General features: G+C 31.6%; 2 protein-coding genes across 2 annotated transcripts in view; one reads left to right on the top strand and one right to left on the bottom strand.

Annotated features, from left to right (window-relative positions):
* Window positions 1-4913, top strand: part of LOC111639336 (coiled-coil domain-containing protein 25-like) — a 37343-nt gene extending 32430 nt beyond the window's left edge. Inside the window, exons 8-9 of the mRNA XM_023385196.1 lie at window positions 1219-1264; window positions 4602-4913. Coding sequence (XP_023240964.1) covers window positions 1219-1264; window positions 4602-4634 — 79 coding nt within the window. The 3' untranslated portion in view covers window positions 4635-4913. The remainder of the gene's footprint in view (window positions 1-1218; window positions 1265-4601) is intronic.
* The window catches only part of LOC111639335 (intraflagellar transport protein 52 homolog), a 65477-nt gene continuing 54484 nt past the window's right edge, over window positions 4725-15717 (bottom strand). Inside the window, exons 10-11 of the mRNA XM_023385195.1 lie at window positions 4928-5182; window positions 4725-4861 (exon numbers count right to left, since the gene is read on the bottom strand). Coding sequence (XP_023240963.1) covers window positions 4826-4861; window positions 4928-5182 — 291 coding nt within the window. The 3' untranslated portion in view covers window positions 4725-4825. The remainder of the gene's footprint in view (window positions 4862-4927; window positions 5183-15717) is intronic.

Here is a 15717-nt window from a genome sequence, read left to right as displayed (position 1 = left end):
CATATCTTGTTTACAGATGAATCCAAGTTTAGTCTTAGCAGTGATTCACGACGTGTCTTCATCTGGAGAGAACCTGGGGCATGGTTCCGTCCAGAGAACATTACTGAACTGGACCAGTACAGAGGTGGAGAAGTCATGGTGTGGGGTGGCATCATCCTGGGGTCTCACATTCCCCTGCATGTCTTCCCACAGGGTTTGATCATAGGTGCAGTGTATCGGGATGCCATCCTGGACCAATATGTTCATCTCTTTTGAGGTGCAGTGGGCAGTGACTTCATTCTGATGGATGATAATGCTCGTCCCCATCAGGCAGGCATAGTGGATGAGTACCTCGAAACAAAAGATATCAGATGATTTGATTGGCCCAGTTGCTCGCCAGACTTGAACCCAATAGAGCATGCATGGGACATGCTTGGCAGGCAGATTGCATGTCATCAAATGGCTCCAAGGTCCATTCCCAAGCTCACGGAAGCACTGGTCCAAGAATGGGAAGCCATACCCCAGCCACTTCTTGATAACCTCATTCTCAGCATGCATTTGCATTGTGGTGCATAGTGTGTGTGATCACCCCACACTGCAAGACCTAGTGCGGGGTGATCACACACACTGTTAATGTCCCTGTGCCGCACCTTGTTTCCTGGACTAACACATGGGACTAACACAATTTTCTGATTTTCACACCATTCTCAATTGTCGTCCATGTTGCCCATTCTGTACCTTTTCTCACACAGTTTGCAGTTTGATACCATTTGCAATGCAATCTGCAATCCATATATGGGAAATTCTCCTTGTTTTTCCTGTCATAAATACCTTCCTTACACCACATTATCCTTAAGTTTTGCACATGAGGGTATATTGTACAATGTGTTAAAAGGCTGCTTAGATTTGGCAGTAGTCTGAAGTTATGGTGAACTGAACTACAAATTCTTGTGGCTACTAAATGATAGCCATATGTTTCTATATGTTTCTATCACTGCACTTTGTAGAATGCTGAAATAGGAGATCTTATTAATCAACCCTTGTATATAAGATATTTCAGAATTGAATTATATTATCTGATCATATCTTTTACATTTTATTTTGTAAGTGATTTTAAAAAGTGAATTAAAATAAGTATTGAATTAAAAATTTTTATTGTTTTTGTGGGATATTATACAAATTTTTTAAATTTCAATATAACTATTATGCGTCCCATGGAATTAATTTCTATATTTATAGGAGTTATTCTGCACTTATGAAGCCAGAATACATGAAATCTAATAAGGTAATTTAAATTAAATTAATATTTATATTAAATATAATGTTTATATTTAACTAAATTGTAATGTTGTTATAAACACTTAAACATTTATAAACACTGCAATTTTAAATTTAACATTTTAAAATTCATTTAAAAAATGTTAAATCTTAAATGATTACAGCTGTATCAAAGCAATTTTCTAATATAATTCTATAATCTAGTAAATCAAATAAAATTTCTGTAAAAAAATTCAGCTGAAGCAGTTAAAACTTATTATCTGAAAAATCATCGTTATTTAAGTAAATTTTTATAATTATAAATAATAAATTCAATCATTTTGATTGTTATAATTTTTTTTTACAATTTACTTCACTGTACAAGGAATTGCATACATAATAAATTTCCATTACATATACTGTTTGTACTTTCCCCTATACAAGGAATCACATATAGGGGAGAGTACAATCAATATGAAAAAATGTTTTAGTTGTTAAATGTTAAACTAATGAAATTAGTTTAAGTGAGAAAGGAAGAAATTATCACAAAGGCGTTAATTACATATAAATATCACTATATTTGCAAGCATTTTCGAAGTATTATAAGGCGTCGTCCTCAGGCAGAACACAAACTCAGGTGTATGTTTGGGAGGCCCTCCTTATTGTATTATCAAATCCGTGTAACTCCCCCATGCTCAAGTTGCCTGCAATGTGGGTCAGCCTATATAAAATATTAAAACATCGTCTCTATCTCCGCTCTCCGCTCTCGGTGCCTATTCAACACATCATGGCACATGCGCATTGTCATCAGGCGTGCTTTAATTCAAATTCTTTGTTTTTATTCTAAATTTGGTTTGTTCTAAAGAACTAATGCCAGTAATCTTAATTCGAAAGATTTGTTTGAGTTTGTGATGATGTCGCCTTATAATATGTCAAAAGAACTTGCAAATATAGTGATATTTATACATAATTAATGCCTTTGTCATAATTTCTTCCTTTCTCACTTAAATAAAAGATTGGCATGACATCCAACCCTTGAATTCAATTAACTTATAATTAGTTTAATTAATAAATACATTTAGCAAATTATTTTAAAGAGAGAAACCAGAACATCCATTTTGAAAATAAGTTCATTTTGCAAAATTTATGTATTTAAATACAGTTACTTAGATATTTGCAACAATCACTGTCTGGAAGGAATCTGAATTCAATGATTTCATCCTAAGTTCTTGAACTACTAAATTATATTAAAATTGTTGTGTATTCTGAAACTCTCTCTCCTTTTATCTGTTTTTACTGTCATGACTAGGTGCATAGACAGCCACTGGGCATTTCTGACAACATCAATCTTTATTCAGGAATATGTATTTATATTAAAATATGAAGTGAATTAGGTTTTTAACAAAATATACAAACATTGGGATAAATTAAAATTTTTTGACATTAAATAAAAAAATAAATCTTTGTTATAAATCTTATTTAAGATTACTTTAGAAAGTCTGGGAATGTCTGAGCACAGTGGCAGGTGCATTGTTCTGTTGAAAGTACCCATCTGTATCAAGGAACACTAGTTGTCAATGGGTGCACATGGTAGGCAACAGTATTGAGGTAGTCTGTTTGCATTAAGAGATGTTTCCAGGGGGTATTAGGATGTGTCCTAGGAGAACATTTTCAGATCATTATTCATTATTCCACCATCTTGATGAGGCCATGGATTTGTGCTGCTGGCACCATATTCTGATCCTGCTATCACTATAGTGGAGAAGGAACTGAGACTCACTGGACCAGGCAACCAGGCAAGTGTCCAATTGTGATGTTCCTGGGCCCATAGCAGGTGCATTTTCCTGTTTTTCTGTGATAGCAAAGGCACCCTTGACAATCTCCTGCTGTTAGCATGCCAGGCCTTGTTCCAGACAGGTTTTGTGTGTTCAGATATGCTGTTTGCCTCATTTGTATTGTATTGAGCTGCAATCTGTCATGTTGTTGCCCTTCTGTTGCCACAGACAATTCATACCAGTTGCCTGTTACTTCTTTGATCCACAAGCCTTTTCTGTCCAATGTTGCACTTATTGCTTTACATTTTTGACCTAACAGTCATTCTGTGGACACCCAAGATACTGCTGCATGAGAAAAGCCAAGGTTGTTAGCAGTTTCTGAAATACTGAAACTCTTGCCCCCATGATCACACCTCAATTGAAGATGTTTAAATCTTTTGTCTTACCCATGTTCAGGTTAACTGTACTGATAAACAGTTCTCTTGATATCAAGCATGCTATTTATATGCTAGTTGTTGCTGTTATATCACCATTTGTCAGTAATAATCCATCCAAGTTAGAATGAGGGTGTCTAATAACCTGGCCACTCAGTGCATATGAAAGATTATTAAAATTTAGAAACTGTAGTTAATGACATTTTGTTTAGAAATGTTATCATTTTATGAAAAATATTTAAAAAATTGCAGGCTATTCTTTAAATTTGGTTGCAAAAGTTTTTCTTTTGAAAAATGATAAAAGCAGCACAAGTATTTTGATAAATGACGTTATTTTTTAAATAAAATGTTATAAACTTGTGATGAAATCTGTATTATTTGTAAGAATTCAAGTTTGATAAGAAAGCGTTTCCTGCGGTACTTTCTCAGGTTATGAAAATTTAGTGGTGGTCAGACATTCCATCTAACTCATTTCTATACTGACAAAAATAATAATCAATATACTGTTATTTCATCCAGTCTTTAAATTTTAGTAAAGCAAAATTGTATTTTTATGTTTATATGATATACTATTAATTCCTATATTTTTTATTACATTTTTAAATTAATAAAATAAACTTGTCCATCAACCTGAGATAAATCAATTGATTATTGGAAGTTATACCAACTAAATTGGGAACATCTGATATAGAAAATTTTTTCATATCCATTTGGCCTTATTTTATAATATTTATTCTTTTTTACATTAGCATAATTTGTTTTCATTTCTCTTTGAAAAAATTTTCAAATGATATGAAAGGAAAAATATTTGAAGAAATATGCATTTCATATTAAGTTTAAAATTATCTTCTCTGATCAGTAAAATATTTAAAAAGCTAATTTCGTTTTATGTGAAGATAACAGCAAAATTTATTATTATACAAATGACTTTGAATAGAATAAATAATGCAATTATAGCAATAATCTTGTGTGTTTTCATCAGGTAAGCATAGTTTTCTGTGATAAAATTAAAAATCTAAGTTCTTTTTATTCTCAAATATCTGTTCATGCTGCAGTAACAATTATTCTTGATTTTGTCACATTTTGATATATAATTATATAAAATATTTGGTCAGAAATAAGTGCAAATACTAATTTTTTTTTTTTTTAATTTTAGGAAAGTGACAATGATTCTGATGAATTCATGTGATGAAGAAAGTATCAACATATTAAGATTAAAAAAAATTCATTTATTATTGTGCAGTATGCAATTCTATGGTGATATATTTACAAGATATTGTGATGATCTGTGTGTGTTGTGTGTATGTGTACACATGTATATACAAATATATTAACTAAAGTATGAATAAAAAACATGCATTGAATCTTCAGTCAGCACACTCATGGATTAATTAAATCTGGTTCTATATCCTGACCCTGTAATTGGAAAAAATCTGTAATAAATGAATTCTTTTTGATGTTTAATGCATTTATTAAATATACCTGATTTATCTTTTTGAATTCAACCACTTGAGTAAATATATACTCTAGGATGTGCTTGGCATTTCGCCGGCCTGTTGGTAACTTATTGGTGATTCCCATTATTTCACCACATTCTCTTACATAATATTCCAAGTCATTATCAGTGCATTTGTTGGTTAGCTGAGCAATTCGAGCTTTTTCAGAACTAAATGCTTCATCTAGATCAAACAATTCCAAACTTGGTTTCGGTAACTCTCTAAAAGATGGAGGAAATACCTAAATATGAAAAAAATTATATTCATAATTATTTAATTTGAATTTTACATAATCTTAAAAAAAAATTAGTATAATGTTCAGAAGTGATAAACAACATATGAAAAATTTCAAGATTTTTAAAATCAGAAACAAACTTATGTTTAAAACTTAAAAAATTTTAAATGAAGATTATATAATAAATTTTCACAAAAAACTTGTCTGTAAAATTTTAGGGCAATTCATATTAAATAATTCCATTGTTGTTGTAATATTGACTTTTAACTAAATGATATTGTATCATTTAGTTCTAGTATTGAACTTTTAAAACTATCAATTATTATGGACAAATAAAACAATAATAATTGAGCCAAAGCTTTACAATGGAAAGCTTTCTTTGGTAGAAATGTGTTTCTACATTTCACTCATTGTACCTTACAAACTTGGTTCTATCCCATTATTTTCTCTTCTTAAACTGAGTATTCATGTTTAACAGCTAAATTTTTGAGAATATTACTAACATTAATGATGATGTAACAATGCAATCACACAACTCAAGTGCATAAGCAATCTTCACAATTGAGTTAAGTCACAATTGAGTATAACTTTGAGTGTTAACTAATACATATATTTCTTGTTCACTTCCTGCATTATTTAGTGTGCTTATTCAAAAGTATAAAACAGGGAACTCAAATTCAGCAAAGGGCCAGTCAAATAGATGTATATGAAATGTGAGCCATATTCATTATTATTCAGAAAATCAAAACATACTGTAAACTAAAAAGCAGGCTACAACAAAGGCCTTTATGTAAGTCATAATGACTTAGATAAAGGCCTTTTGTATGAAAAAATTTAAACTTCTGTTTTAATCCCCATAAGATGTTTATTTATAATTAATTATGATGGCATAAAATTTTATCTTCACAATGTCTTTTTAACCATCAATTATGTTACAAAAATGTTCTTTTTTGTATATATGTATAAAAAGAATATTTTTGTCAACATTGTCAATATTGTAATAATAATATGTATATATGTTTCTAAAGCAATTAGTGTAAAAAAAATTCCTTGTAATTTTAATGATTTAAAAATTTATTTAAATGAAGTAGTGAAGTATATAAAAAACAAATTAGGTGCATTCATAGAATGTGTTTCACCAAATTATCTCTACATCAGTCCTAGCACATGGTGGAAAAGTTATAGGAGTACAAGATTGTAAAAGATATCTCGTCTGAACTCTAAGCTGATCAATTATTCACCAGAAACAAGCCAAACTTTCCTGAAACTGGCTTTGGAAAAGCTCATAAAACATTTCCATCTTATCAGGCATATGATAGTACAGAGGCAGTGATTACAGGTAGATTGTGTTACAAAAGAATTTAGTGAATTTATTCTCTCTCTTTATTTAAAAGTTGCATTGACATTTTTAAAATAAACTATAAGTGACTTGATAAACTCTACTCTAGCTTGATCAATGAAAAAGGTGAACTGCAAAATTTGTATAAGTTTATTAATACAGTGGGTGATCGGTTAATGAACAGATCGGATAACGAACACTTTCGTGAAAGATTTTTATGTTCGTACAACGAACACATGATTGGATAACGAACAAACACAAGAAGAAGCGATGTAAAATAGTGAATACCGATTGGTCTTCCCATGTCTTCGGGAAACAATTCGAAACTTTTCGGAGTGTGGGAGACGTCGACATCAACGCTCAAGCCGGTATATACCGATCGGATAGTATTCCTCCGAACTTTGAAACTCTCCCTTGTAATTCCAGCCTTTTATTTTTCTGACAAAACAATTCTTTTATGTATTCGCGAGACTGTCGGGTAGGCACTCGTTAAGTTTTGCGTCTGTTTTTCTTTTCGAAAGGTGAGAGTATAATAGCAAAGGTAGAGAGTGGGCAGAAGATGCCTAATGTTGCTGGGCAGTATGGCGTGAACAGGTCTACAGTAGGCCGCAGTTCAATCTTATTTAAGAAAAATACTGTATAATCAAGAAGACTCAAGCAGCTAAAGGAGTAACAAAAATCACATCTGAGAAATAAAGAACATCGAAGAGTTCATAATGGAACCTGAAACGGATCTGACGACAGAAGAACGCCAAGAACTCTTGAATGAAGAACACCAAGAAACTCGGCGAGATATGTTTTCTTCTGAAAAAGAGGATTAATGCCGATATCTGTTATTAAAGATCCTTTGAAGAAGTGGGAGGATGTCAGAACAACGGTCTTAGAATGGCATCCAAACCAGGTTGAGGCTTGGGGATTTCTACAATTGCAATGCTATTAATTACTTACGAAAAATCCTGAAGAAGAGAGAAAAGCAATCGACATTAGACAGATTCTTTAACCCTTTCAAACGGAAAAAACATGACTAATAAAAATGCAAGACTGTGTATGTATGTATTTTTATTATTACATATAAATAAACGTAGTAAGAAAGTATATATTTTTTATTTTTGGGGGTCTCCAGAACAAATTAATTAAATTCCCATAGAAACCTATGGTAAATCAATAATCGGTTAACGAACAATTCGGATAGTGAACAAAGTCTTGGAACGGATTATGTTCGTTAACCGATCACCCACTGTATATGCCTTGTGTCTCAATTTTCTGTAAATAAAAGGATGCTTATCAAGAACCAACACAGAGTCATATATTTGTCATAATGCTACTAATGAGTTGTAGTGAATTTACAATTGTGGAAATCCATGTTAACTCACTGACAGAACGCATCTCATAAACAAAAACTGGGCCTTGAAATAAAAAAAGTGAATTGCAAATGAAATTTCTGAGATGAAGTGAAGTGTATAAGAAATTAGGTGCATCTACAAATTGTGTTTCACCAAATCAGCTAGACATTAATCCTTATCAAAAGGGGACACAGCAGTGGAACTTAGAAAAATTTAAAATCAAATTAAAGCTATGAAAACACTTAGCAACAGAGGAAATGTGCATTGAAGCAGTTTTAACTCTATTTTCCTAGGCATATGCCTAGGAAAATTGTGGAAACAATCAGGAAATTTTAAAATTTGAAGTTGATAGACACTGTGCTACCTGTTTTAACTTCCAATATTTTTCTCATCAATTTCTCCATAATTTCAGCAGGGTAGCATGTGAAAGGGATGCTAAGTGTTGTGCTTCCTACTCCTTTCCTTACATCTTTCCAAAGTTCCTGTAGCTGTTTATGGTTGTAATTTGACAGTCCAATCAAAGAAAATTGAATTAACTGTTCACTAAAGGAAAATTTGCAGGAGGAATCTAATACCCCGTTCGCACCGAGCATTTCGATCTAGATTGTGGCTTAAGTCGGAGAGAGTTCCGCGGTGCGAACGCTCTCGACCATTTCAATCTCGACTGAAACGAGGCTAAATCGCGATCGACTGGAGAGAGTTCTCGAAACTAGATCCAGTTATAAGAGAGATCCCTCAATCCCACGCGCGCGAGAAAATACAAGATGGCTGCTGAACACGTGTCCGGTTATCGACAGAAAAATAAAAAAGACATCTGGAGAGATGATGACATCTGTTTATTATTAGATATACGGCAAGAAAAAGTATTTATTTCTAACCAAAACTTCCATTTTGTTTGTTGGTGTTCGTGACTTACCGCGTAGTTATGTCAATTTTATCATCGCGTGTAATAGCCGGGTTCTTCTCAAGCGAGTTATCTGTGCGATTAGCACGACGTTCCACTGGCGACAGTCACAATCCAGATTGTGGGTAAATCGAGATCGAAGTGAGTCGTGGATTGTGTGCGAACGGGGTATAAGGAAGATCTTTGAAAAACTAGAGAGAGTTGTTTCAACTATCAATTCAAAAGGAAATCCTCATTCTTTCTTCATTACACAGAATACCTTAGCNGCAGGAGGAATCTAAGGAAGATCTTTGAAAAACTAGAGAGAGTTGTTTCAACTATCAATTCAAAAGGAAATCCTCATTCTTTCTTCATTACACAGAATACCTTAGCCATCTTCATGGGAATACAAAGAAGAGGAAGTTTCTGCAGATCAGCTTAGAACCAAACCACAAAAAATGGAAAAATTTTAGTTTCACTTTGTCTGGTTGATAAAAATAAGGTCTTTGAGAAAGTAAATGTTCTGGCCAGAATCAACTGTCAGTGTAAGATAACATCCAAATGATAATTTGTTTTAGTTTTGGTTTCAGTACTAAACTACACTAGTCACAACCTGTGAAGGTCAATAAATTAGTAAGGTTTGTTAGAAGTCAATAGGCATAAATAAATTTATATTATATTTTTAAACTAGCAGATATACCTGGTGCTGCTTGAGCTAAAATAACCAAACTTTAGTTAGTTTTAATTTTAATGCTTGTCCTTATTACTTTTTGCCATGCAATTCCAGATATCTCTGTTAGTACATTCATTCATTCATTATTATTTATTGTGCATATAAATATATATATATACAGGCCGGCCCCGCAGAAAGCATTACCGGCTAAACTCAATACAATAGCAATGCTCAGAAGTACATGTTATACACAATAGACTAATGATGAAGAAATAAAATAAATTAAAATATATACTATATACAACTATATACATACAATAAAATACTAAACTATAAATACATATTATATATAACTGTTAACATAACATAACAGGAAATAAATACATAGGATATATCAATATCATAAATGTAAAAAGCAATATGTAAGAAAACAAAGTTGGCTTAACTATAAATAACTATATACAACTATACAACTACATACATACTCGGTGAGTTGCTATTATTAGGGAAGAGTAATCAAATTTTATCATAGTCATGAAACATGTGTTCACAAATCACAATAAAAATACACAACAATCAGCAACTCTCCAAAGTTGTGGCCAGCACTAACGTTGAGTAATGTGTCCTTTGATTTTTAGAAAAACAGACAATTACAAATAAATCAAAGTATGCAAAATACAAGAGTATACTTGATGATGTACAAAGATGTAAGTTAGTCTATGCATAAATTTATATATGGCAATCAATCCTTTGTTGGAATTTGGTTTTTTCCTTAAGATATACAGGACAAGTTTTATCCATTGTATTATGACAGTTATGTTCTCTGTAATGAGAATCATCTATATAAAAACTGCCAGAACAAACATAATTCACCAAAGTGTGCCAATTGTGTATGAGAAAACAATGACTACATACATTGTCTGTTGAGTTACAATTTTTTGCTATGTGACCAAAAGATAAGCATCGATAACATTGAGTAATAGGAAAAAAGTCAAAAACTTGGCACGTCGACCAAAGAAGGTGAATTTTCCCTGCTTTTACTAATTTCTCCCTAACCTGTGGAGATACCTCCAGAATCCATAAAAGATAATTTTCATTCTTTTCTTTAAGCAGAAATCTAATAGTAGCATGTTCAGCAAAAGTGCGATCAGTAAAAGTTTCTAGAAGGTACATGTTTTGCTCAAAGATATGTAATATGAGATCTTTATTGATACCTTTAGGAACGGAAGCAATTTTGATTAGTGGAAGTCGCTTTTTCAGCAGTCTGGAAACCAAGCCAGGAACTTGTTCAACATTCTCTTTAAAATAGCCTACCTCATTCTTATGGCTTAAATCAATTGCAAGTCCTCCATTCCTAATTTTCCTTATTCTACGTATCCCTATGCCTAGTTTATCAGGTTGCACGTTATTAGTTAGATTACGTTTAGTTTCATCACAAGTGGCACCGATTTTATCACTATATACCAAAACTGTGTATTCTGGTGGAGGTGGTTCATTTGCAGGTAAGGTTAGTTTTATTCCTTTTAGTAGGGTATCTCTATAACTAAGGGTGCTAGGAACTTTTTCGCCAGCAAGACTGTCAGAAGTAGTTTTCTTTTGGTTATGTACTGCGGATTGAATATCCATTAGAATTTCTTTAGATTCATCAGATTGAGCATCTTTAAAGTCTTGTAAATCCTCTTTAGTAACTAACTTTGAAAGTGTTCGTTCAACTAAATTATTATTCTTAAGAGTAGATTCTGCTAATTCTATAATTCTGGTGAATTGTGTCAATATATATGTTAAATGACACTCTACCCCAAATTTAGCATTTCGATTTTGCAGGGAATATCTCTTAATCTCGTCGAAAATACCATAAGCAGTGTCATGGAATATTTGTATTTCAGATTCCATACTGAAGAAAATAATAAATTTTAACTTAAAATATTAATCTCATCTAATATATTAATTTTGTTAGCTTATAATTATGTGCAACGTCTTCCTCTACTCCAGACGAATCTAGAAATATATGATATGTCTAGGAAATTATTAATAGAAATAGAGAAAAATACAACTTTCGTGAAATGTTCTAGAAAATTCTCTCTCTGTTAGTACAGTTGACCCCCCTATAACACTGTTGATTATTCTGTTTTATATGAATTCCATGTTGTACAAGTCACTTAGATTTTACAAATATGAGCCATTCACAGCCCGGCACACGTATTTGTAAAATCTAAGTGACTCGTACAACATGGAATTCATGTAAAATGGAATAATCAACAGTGTTATAGGGGGTTGACTGTAATTTCATAAAATGGACCAGAAAAGGAAACCAGAAAAGGGAGCTGCCATTTCTTCTTGGGGGAAAATTAAAGAACACTGGTATATATATCTTAAGAAAAAAATACCAAATCTACCAATAAAAATATTAAGCAGGTTTGAAAACTGCATGACTGTTTTCATTGCAATGTCAATGAATTTTGTTGTTGGTCCTCTCTTGATCCTCTCTTAATGAAATCAATTTTGTTTTTATGAATCTTTATTTAGCTTTGTTACATCACATTGTACACAAATAATCACAAAGGTTAAACAATTTCTCTCAAATAGTGGGAAAGTAATTCTTAGTAGAGCAGTCTGCAACACAATAATTTAAAATGATATACTTGGTGGCTGTGATTAAAGTAGAGATATTTTCAGTTCAGTTGTACAAAATCTGTTCAAACAAACTCAACCAAAATTAGTGTACGTACATACTATTCAGATTTTTGCCACCAGGGGGAAAATGACACTGTACAGTACTTGGAGTAAATAAGACATAATAGAGAAAACAAAAGGTAACAGTTGACAATAGTTTTTATTTTGACTCAATTACAAATATGTTTCAATATGTTGGACTTCACATGTCCCAAAAACTGGATTCTATGAACTGCATTTTCTATTGCAGAACACAATACATCTCCACCAATTTGTAACAAGTGAAGCATTATTTGGTCTTTCAAAGTTGCCAAACTATCCATAAGTCCTTGGTAAACCATACTTTATAAACACTTCCACAACCAAAAACTGCATGGAGTGAGGTCGGGCAAACAGGCTGGCCACTTTTTAGGGAATGTTTGACTAATTATTTCGTCTTTGCTAGAATGTCATCTTAGGATTTGCTGCAAATTAAATTGTATTTGAGGGGTCCTGCATCCTGCATAAACACAGACATGTCAAGACATCTATGCAGTTGGAGTTGTGGAATAATAAAGTTCAGCAGTATTTCTTGATATCAAAATATAAACATTCATAAACCCAATTATTAGATTGCCAAATGATTGCCAGATTATATTGGATTATATTAATGCTACTATTAATAATTAAATGTTAAGTAATTTGGCCTAGAGGTAGGTGTTAGGTTTCATCTCTTAATAAATTTAATAATTATATTAAAGTAATATTTTAATAATTAATTTATACTGTTCTGGAAGAAAATAATTAACCCAAAATAGGACTTGAATCTGCAATTCTCACTTCAGGAATTTCACATTTGTGAGTGTAAATATGCACATAAGCTCCATGTACAATTCCATTTTCCCTCTGATGGCAAAATTTGAAATAAAAATTTTTATTATAGAAATCAAAATCCCATGGACTGAATATTCAATACATACACCAATTTTGGTTGAGTTTGGCCAAACCGATTTTGTACAATTGAGATCAAAACACCTTTACTTTAATTACAGTCATCCAGTATTTCAAGAAGCAATAATTATAATTTAATTAAAGGAATATTGAAAGTAGATAGGAAATAATATTAATAAGATTTTTAAAAATATTTTCAAAACATTCATGCATTATTAAGTTTTATGTTGGAAATGATAAAGTAAATTATCAATATCTGGGTGAAGGGACAGTAAGCAGTGTTAACCATTTAATTAATTAGTTGCACATCATTATTTAGATCATATGTTCTTATTAATTAAATTGTTTTATTAATTTTCTATTTCCAAAATAGAAATAACTGAATGTGATGTTAAAAGTATTATGGTATATTCAATAGGAGATTGATTTGTAGGTAATGAGATCACAGATTCATTTGCTAAAATGAATTCTTATGATTATTTGAAAGAAATTCATGGACTTTTTCGAAAACCTATCCATCATATTTTAAAGAAAAATTTGTGAAAGTATATAAATAAAAAGAAAGATAAATTTTTTAAAGAAAAGTTGAGAAAAGAAAAGACAAAATTCAATGTCACTGCAAATCAAAACTGAAATGTCTACAATGCCTCACAAAAAAATTACCTTTCATTTACAAGACATGTGATGATAATTGATTTATTATATCTTTAATAAAATTTAAAGTAAAACACAATTTTGAATTCTGATTTATGTTTATAAAAAAAATATATAGTAGAAGTTGGTTAATCTGGCACCTACGGGACCAGAGTGGTATGGTACTGGATGTTTTTATATATTCACAAAATTCAATCCGAACATTGCAAACATAGCTGTACATTTTGTACCATTGTATGCTGCCATATGCTTCAGATTTGTTTACAATTGTAATCAGTCTGAAAATGATACAATGCATGATTACACTGTGTTAAGATTGATTGAAAAACTACGGAAACACATCATCATAGACTCATTTTTCATAAAGCTCTGCCACACATATGATGTTAAAGGGCCAAATTTGACTCTTAATATCTCCATAAGCAATGAATTGATGTGAATGAAATTTAAAATAAGTATGTCAATGATGAGTACAATGGACATCTTAAAATTTTTAAATAATTTGTTGGATTATTTTGGACTTACATAATCAGCATTTTGTCAACTAGATCTAGAGAATAGCAACACCAAGATAAAAAAACAATCTGGATAGATTGTCTGCATATGTTTAATATTTCGTTTAAGAGCTAACCATGTCTTATTTGCCCTTTTGAAGTATTTTATTCAAAAATATTGAGTATTTATAGAATAATAGCCCATTTATACAATTTTTAACATATTATTGGTCAATCAGATATTACATAACAAGTGCAGGCTATCACATGACTGTCAGTTAAAAATAGAATTATGTGATATCAGATAATTATTGCATAACTTCATGTCTTGCAATTACTTTTGCTCTATTAATTAATAATAGCCTAATGAATTAAAAATTGGGGTATTATTTTATAAATACTCTTTTTTTAAATTCTGGCATATTATTGATCAATGAGCACATATTTATTGTGATATTGTCACAATGCCAGGCTGCAATTTTTAATCATATTTTTAATTTATTTAATTTAAAATATATGCTCTCCATCTCAAATTAGTAGTGTCTTGCTCCTGTATATCATACTTTTCTGTTAGCAATAGAGTTGTGCCAATCATCTATCTAACTCCTTTTAAGGAAAATTTTTGAATTGAAATAACATGATGTAAGGATTACATTTGAATTTCATGTACTGTACAGTTAATCACAGCCTCCTGCCCCTAAGGTTTCCATATCTAGTCTCGTCTTTCATGTATCTAACTTCATTCTCAAGATTAAGGAAAAGCAGACAAATAAACAGACGGATGACAGTGGGAATTTATAGGTCTACAATTTTTTCAAATTGCAGTCCAATCAGCCATCACATGACATGATGTAGTGCACTCATGAGACTGTCAGGTGAACATAGAATTATCATAAAAACTATTCTATCATGAAGTTATTGATGACTGAAAAATACTCAAAATCCCATAAAAAATTGGTGAAACCAGGTTGAAAAATAAAGCTCACTGAAAACATCTAAATAAAGAAAACCTTTAAATGTAACATAAGAACACTGGAACCAGATTTGAAATGTGAATAAAGTGCACATTACACAGACAACTATGAGAACTTTTGGATGAAGCAATATCACCATGATATCAGGAAAACAAACACCATTATAAAAACCTGTTTTTATAATGGTGTTTTGCTTCAAGCTTACTTTGAACCTTAAAGTTGTTGTACCTACATTAATTTGGCTGAACATTAAAGCACCTTTGAGCAATATTAGTGAAGGATCAAAGTAACGCTTGAAGCCTTGTACTGTGTTGGTGCTTGTTTTCTTGCTTTATTACACGATGACATTGCTTCATCCAAAACTTCCTGTAGTTGTAAGTCTGTGTAATGTGCACTTTATTCACAAGTTGAGTCTTACTGTCAAGTTTGGTCCAGTATTATGCCACAACTTTCAAAACCTTTCTTTGTTTAGATGTTTTCATTGAGCTTTGCTTAAGTGTTTTTTCTATGGGATAAACATAAAAAGCATGTTATTGCACAAAATCAACATTCACAATGATTCATGTGCATATAATAAT

Source organism: Centruroides sculpturatus, unplaced genomic scaffold, assembly GCF_000671375.1.
Source record: "Centruroides sculpturatus isolate CEXI.00-Female unplaced genomic scaffold, Cexi_2.0 scaffold1250, whole genome shotgun sequence".
Taxonomy (NCBI): Eukaryota; Metazoa; Arthropoda; class Arachnida; order Scorpiones; family Buthidae; genus Centruroides; species Centruroides sculpturatus.
This window is presented reverse-complemented; position numbering and strand designations above follow the sequence as displayed.